This window comes from Nematolebias whitei, chromosome 21 (assembly GCF_014905685.2).
Source record: "Nematolebias whitei isolate Nwh7 chromosome 21, NemWhi1, whole genome shotgun sequence".
NCBI classification, from domain to species: Eukaryota; Metazoa; Chordata; class Actinopteri; order Cyprinodontiformes; family Rivulidae; genus Nematolebias; species Nematolebias whitei.
Genome location: NC_056518.1, coordinates 17973889 through 17980831, shown reverse-complemented (window position 1 = coordinate 17980831; position 6943 = coordinate 17973889). Strand labels below are relative to the sequence as shown.

The following is a 6943-nucleotide window of genomic DNA, read 5'->3' as shown; positions in this document are numbered from 1 at the left end:
AGAGAGAGAGAGAGAGAGAGAGAGAGAGAGAGAGAGAGAGAGAGAGAGAGAGAGAGAAAAGGGGTATATACAGTACCACTAGTACTACTTCTGCCAAGTCTACTACAAATATTCCTAGTTAACAAATCTAATGCCAATTCTGCCAAAGGTAAACCACTAATGTTTAAGCTAGTGTTCTAAATTGAAGTTTAGTCTGGTCTTATTACTTTTAGCCAATAGCTACATAAAAAATTTAACTTTTTTTCTGAGTTGCTTATAAAAGACTCAACAGACGACAGAAATTTTTCATCAACCTTTATTCATTTCAGATGAAACGTAACGTAAAACTTTGTATTCATGCTAGAGTTTTAGCCTATTTACATTTTTACATGGAAAGAAAACTGAGTGTTCAAACACGTCAACTGTGTCGTTGGTTTAGTTGGAACAAACCAAAGTACAGATGATTACAGGGAACACTGATGATTGTATTGTCACCGTGCATTTAAGTAGCACACAGATTAATCAATACATTTGTTGATCATTCATTTTAACCCAATCATTCAGGTCACCACTTTATGGTGGCAGCTGTGAGTTCTCTCGTTGTGCTTTTCAGAAACACTTTACGATAGAAATTTTACAATTCAAGATGCAAGAACACACACATGGCACATTAATAGATGCCCACACAGTAACATATAAATTAGCTGTCCAAAGGAATTCGACAAACGATTGAAAAAGACTCCCCTATCATTCTATTTTTATTGTTTTACTGAGGAAAATTAGCAGCAGCAACATTTAAATCAATTCAGGTTTGATTACCAGTCTGAGCTGCAGATAAGGTTGGGTTTTGGCGACAATATTTCAAATACTCCGATGAAACATTATGACAAGACGTCATACTATCAGGTCAAACTAACTGAAGGACTTGAAACGTTTGGGGGGCAGTGAAGCTTCTTATTTGACAAACTAAACCTTGATGTGCTGATGGGTGTTTTTTTTTTTTTTTTAATTAAAGCTTACATCTTCATTGCTGTAGTGCAATTAATCTCTCACATTTACGACATATTAGGGTAATACTCATGCAATTGTGCCAACATGTCTGAATGTAACGACAAGAATTATTAATTTAGAACAAGACTAACCTGAATGATCTAATGCTTTTGACTTAAATTAGCAATCACACTTATCTTGTTGGTGAACAAGAATAGCATTTATGAATATATGATAATAATTTGTATTAAAACACCTCCTAAACTGATGAATCAAAGTATTGATCATAGTTTCACAGAGAAAGAGCTTCCACAGGAGCAGCCATGATCAGCCTGAGGGTTCTTCAGCACTTGAAAGGTGGAGCGAATCAGCTCCTGACTGAAGTCCACAGTGGCTCCTTTCACGAACTCCAGACTGTCCTGATCCACGATAACGCCCACTCCTCCCTCCTCGAACACTCTGAGAGCAGAATCAGGAGTGATTTGGTGCACGATAAGGACACGTCGCCATCAATAACAAACAATAATTTGAGAGCTGGATTTGTGCAGAGTTTACCTGTCATCCTCGTTCTTGTTCCGATCTACAGAAAACTTGTACTGGAACCCAGAGCAGCCTCCTCCCTCCACGTGTATTCTCAGGAACTCGCCTTTCTCCATGATTTCTGATAGTCTCTGGATTTAATTAACATTACAGATCAAGTTTTTACACATTCACCAACAGAAAATAGGTAAATGCTTTTAGAGCTGTTTTCTCATTGACTTTTATAACAATAGTAAACATGGGTAAGGTAAATTTTAAAGAGAACAGCACAAAACCTTGCCAACACCTTAAATAAATGTAAATCTTGTTTGTGGAACACCAATGTTCTGAAACACAGAACCTTACCTAAAATACTTTTTATTGAATTATTCAACTGTCAAACTGCCATCATGTTTACATCAGGACTTCGAATGGTGCAAAATTATTTGGACATTTACTGTACAGGGCAAAAGTTTTTTTTATAATTCCTACCTACATGATTCCAAGGAGACAATCTTTCTAGTGGTCAATGGTTTACAAATCCGTCCCAGCATCACAATTCAGAGCATCTTCCTACCTTCACACATGACTCTGTCAAGTGTATTTTGTTGTCCTCAGAGGGAGTCGAACCCCCGGACTTCTCCTGGACAGAGGCGCTGCTGAAGCCCCGGAGCCCCGCTGTGTAATGGGCTTGGGGGTGTCGAGGGAGCTGGCGGATCTGTTCGCTCACATTGGGCTTGTTCAAAAGAGCAAAAGTCCTAAAAACATGACAAAGTGCTCATGAGAACTAGAACCTGTAAAGACATTAGCAACTGAGCTAACCTGTTAGCCTAGTGTTACAAAACAAGGTAAAACTATTAACCACGCACGTTATTTACAAATACCACTTTTGTTAAAAGCAAACCAAAATCGTGTTTAGAATATGAGGACAAAAATATTACCTCGCAAATAATATTTTCGACCAAGACGCCGTTATTAACAGACTTTTACCCGATGACATTATCTCTAAAAACAAGCTAGTAAACTTCATCCCGCCCTTTTAGCCACAAACATGTACGCTGATTGGCTAAAATACTCGACTTTACAAATAGACACGCCTATTTTTAGTGATGCCGCAATTTGATTCGTTAGGACATCTGTCAATATAAAATGTAGAGTTTTACCCGCCCCTGATTACGTGCGATGCGTTTAAATGCCTCACGTTTTTCCTGTCATTTATAGCACTCATCAATGGGGTGTTTTTGAACAAAGAATAGCCACAATAACATGGATTTTTATAAAATATAGATTCAGGTAGAAAATATGTAAACCAGATGAAGAAAAAAACTGAAGAAAGGAAATTTTTTGTGGGATTTTTGCCATTTTGATGCTTAGCGACCGTTTAAAAGTATTGCTTATAACTGCAAATGCTTACGTATTTGCGTTTTAAACACAATTTTAGTCCATGTGTATGATTTCAGGTCAGGTCGATCTGCATAAAGAAAGGTTGGACAAATGAACCAGTAGACGGTGGTAAAGGAACTTGGCAGATTCTACCGTTTCAAAATCCACGAAGAAGAACGGGGAGACGAGGCGGAAGTAGCATAGGCGTGGCTTGAATCGCGTGACGATGAGGCGTTTATTTTCGGCGTAGAGGGAGGAAGTACTCTTTAAGAAGGTACGTTTTGTTTATTTAGTTTTATGCCTCTGAGCGCTTAAGTAAATATAGTGTTGTCGTGTTTGTGTTGCCAATAAGTCAAAAAATTGAAGTCGTGATAAACTTTAGCTGGAGTGAGTGCGACATATTTTTAAACATAATTTTAAACATTTGTTCCGGGTTCTCTTTAATTTATTTAACAACAAAAATCTTGTAATTAAGTTTTTTTGTGTGTTTGTTTTAGGGTAATACACACTCAGAAACATGGACAGCCGGCTCGGTGTCGTAGTTTTGTTCTGTTTGGTGGGACTCACCTGTGCGCAACCAGTCAAATTTGTTGACTGTGGTAAGTTTTTAAATGCATTTGACCTTAAGTTCTTCTTTATTATGTAGATTTGAAGTTCTTATATGAAACTACATAGATAAATGCGTTTCAAAGAATATAGTACTTTTCTTTCCATGAGTTTAAACTCCTAGTTACTTGTCTTGAACACATTAGATTAATTTAAATAACTCATCTTTTGCCTTTTTTAGTGCTTTCATTGGGTCTCATTGATTAAGATTGGATTTCTATCAATGAGCTAAAATGAGACAATGCTCATCCGTGATAGTTGATGATTATAAGACGTCGTCGATCTGAAATTGTATTTGTATTTAAGGGGTCTGTCTAAATGTGATTAACCTCAGTATGAGTTGCACATTTGTAAAATCTCAGATTTGGTTTTCAGGTTCTGTCTCTGGCAAAGTGGTAGAAGTGAATATAAACCCCTGTCCCAGTCAGCCGTGCCAGCTTCACAAAGGAGAGTCCTACAGCGTCAATGTGACATTCAACAGTGGTGAGTTGGGTGTCATCTCCTTTTAAAGGCCTTCTGATCAACAACTCAACGCGAATTTAAAAATCCTTATTTTGTGTTTTAGTGGTGGATAGCACAGAGAGCACAGCTGTGGTTCACGGTATTGTCGCTGCCATCCCGATCCCTTTCCCCATTCCTGTGAATGACGGCTGCAAGTCCGGAATCCAGTGCCCCATCCAGAAGCAGCTGATGTATAACTATGTGGCGACGCTTCCAGTGAAGACCGAGTATCCTGCAGTAAGTGGCGCCACAGATCCAGATAACTAAAACAGACTGAATGGTGTTGAATTGGTATATTGATTATTTATTCATTTCTTTAAAATGAGTAATTTAGCTAAAATAATGACTGACATATGGATATATACATTTTTTCGGTATGTGTGATTCTTTTTTTTTTTATTATTCTTTTTGTTTTTTCTTATGTGTGACAAATCATGCATCTTTTTCTCCCATTACCTTTTTTCCCTGACATGATGCTCACCGACTCTTCTGCTTTTCTAGATAAAGCTGGTTGTGGAGTGGGAGCTGCGAGATGATGACACGAAGGACCTTTTCTGCATCAAATTCCCAGTTCAGATTGTTTAATTTTGAGCCTAGATGACAAAAGATCTTTAGCCTTTCGCTTAAGGGATTCACCTTTTTTGAGTAAAATTGTTAAATATTGCCAGTGAATCTAATAAGAGCTCATTTTATACATTCATTTAGTTGATTTTTAAGTTGTCTTGATTTCACGACTCTACTGCGCAAGCATCTAGATTGCTGCAGCAATCAAAGGTGGTGGGGATTTTAGAATGTGTGTGTGCACGTGCACGCCTAGTGATCAGTTTTAAAGCTTGCAGATGTGAAAATGAGGTTAATGATTGTCCACCCTGAACTGCATTCCACTAAAATGCAAGTCTTACTGGCTGCTGTGTAGTCGGAAAGAAGTACATGTTTTCATTTTTCACTAAAACTTTTCTCGTTTTTAACGAGGACCTTTTGCTCCTCTGTGGAATAAGAAACCTTGAAGATTGAACAAAATTTCTAATAAAGTCTAACTTGTATCAAATGCTTTGTGCTTGTAATTTAATTGCATTTGGCTAAAATGTACAGATGTAGTTAAAACATAACTTTGTTCAAGCATCTGTTTGTTTTAGCAACTTTTTTCTGAAATAATTTATTGCAGATCCGTTCACGTGCTGAAACCTTTTCAATGGAGCAGAACTGAAGGAGTAAAGTTTTTTTTTTTTTTTTTTTTTTTTTTTTTTCTTAATCCATCCGCTGTTCCTGACATGATTTTTTTATTTTTCTTGCTTGTAAAGCTGAATTATCTGAAGGGGTGCATTAAAACAGCCAGAGCTTCATTTGTTTTGTCAAATTTAATCCCCAAAAAAGAGCGTTTGTTTTGAAGGGCTTCTCCTAAAACACTATTTTAAATTTTTTTAATAACCGAAACATTTTCATAAGAAGATAAATACTTTTAAAATAATAACTTTCTGTACAGGTCCTTGAAGGCTGCAGTCTAATATTCTGTACTTTATGAAAAATAATTTTTATTTAAGATTTTAAAATCTAAACATTAGGTTAGTATTTAAAACAATGGTAAAAGTAGCATTGTTAATTGCATTTTAGTTTGTCTTTAAAAAATAGGTCTAAGCTATTTGAGTGCTGTTTTCTGGATTAAACAGCATCGCACAAAAAGGAAATAATTATTAGACCTATTATCGTAATACTTGTTGGCAATACGGTAAATCTTAGTTTATTTCCTCCTAAATGATACATTTGTTTGAAAAACGTGAGCAACATAGTTGAGTTAATTATTTAAAAAAAAAAGTTAAATCATGTCATCTGGACATTTTCTTTTTGGGAGACATGTTTTGTTGTGGTCCAGAGGACCTGTTGGATTATTGAGCATGAACTTTGATGTTTTGAACCACTGGCCATCACTGCCTCAAACGAGTTGGTAGGGGAGAGGGCGGACTCCAAAAACCGTCTTAACACAATCAGTTCCATTTAGTTTATTTATACAGCGCCAAATCACAACAAGGTCGTCTCAGGACACTACAGAAACATTCACGCATACAAAAGCCAATTAATAAAGTTCACTATCTAAAGGAAGCCTGCAGATGCGTTGAAGCTTTACTTCATCACAATCTCATCCTGAGCAAGCACAAAGGCAACAGTGGAAAGGAAAAACTCCCTTTTAACAGGAAGAAACCTCCAGAATTACCAGGCTCAGGATGAGTGGCCATCGACCGGCTGGGTTTGAGGACAGAAAGAAGAAACGAACACAGAATGGCAGGTGCAGGTGTAGGTGCAGGTGTACCTCCCAGTTTTTCTTGTCCAGCAGGCTGAGACTCTGATGTAGGTACAGGTACAGATCAGCAGGTATCACAATGAGTGGAAGTTTAAAATGGTTGACATTTTTGATAGAAATCAAAGCCACATCACACTTCCTGCTGTCGGGAATTTACATAACGTAACCATCAAACTGGTTGACCCACTATGTGTAGGTGCTATATGAGTGAGTTTGTTGTGGCTCTTTGGACTGGTGACGTCTTTTAGATGAAGGGCGAAACGTCTCAACAAAAAGAACCCGTCCAGGATCTGATTTAACTTTGTTGGGTTTTGTAGCTGAGTTAACTGGTTTCACCCATGAATAACTTTCCAAATCTTCTCTGCCACTCTAAAGTAACACAGTCTGGTGCTCTGGATGGATTCTTGTTGAAACTTTTCGTCAGACTGAGGAGCTGCAACAAACTCTGAGCGCCTTCAGTGGATCAACCAGTTTGCTGGTGACAGCCAAATAGCTGTTCACATGATTAATGAAGACCATCAGCCTAACAATTGATCGTTAGCACCCTGATATCCACTTGCTATTCACAGGGGGCTGAGTGATACTAGCACCAACAGCATTGTAAGAGGGGGACAGTTGAACATGGAGGCCTCCGCCTCTTTTTAACGATGGACATGTTCTCTTCACAAA

General features: G+C 37.7%; 2 protein-coding genes across 3 annotated transcripts; one reads left to right on the top strand and one right to left on the bottom strand.

Moving 5' to 3' along the window:
- Positions 1-726: 726 nt before the first annotated feature.
- isca2 (iron-sulfur cluster assembly 2) lies at positions 727-2527 on the bottom strand. Its single transcript, XM_037694543.1, has 4 exons — positions 2430-2527; positions 2066-2246; positions 1525-1640; positions 727-1428 (listed from the first exon to the last, which is right to left on the bottom strand). Exons 1-4 carry the CDS (start codon positions 2516-2518, stop codon positions 1254-1256), a joined length of 561 nt encoding a protein of 186 aa, XP_037550471.1. The 5' UTR covers positions 2519-2527; the 3' UTR covers positions 727-1253.
- A 552-nt stretch (positions 2528-3079) lies between these two features.
- Positions 3080-5026, top strand: LOC119426936 (NPC intracellular cholesterol transporter 2). Of its 2 annotated transcripts, none has more exons than XM_037694507.1 (5): positions 3080-3145; positions 3369-3470; positions 3853-3960; positions 4043-4215; positions 4480-5026. In XM_037694507.1, exons 2-5 carry the CDS (start codon positions 3389-3391, stop codon positions 4561-4563), a joined length of 447 nt encoding a protein of 148 aa, XP_037550435.1. In that variant the 5' UTR covers positions 3080-3145; positions 3369-3388; the 3' UTR covers positions 4564-5026. The 2 variants fall into 2 exon arrangements, with proteins under 2 accessions (XP_037550435.1, XP_037550436.1); XM_037694508.1 differs by lacking the exon at positions 3080-3145 and adding an exon at positions 3175-3258.
- The last annotated feature ends 1917 nt before the right edge of the window (positions 5027-6943 follow it).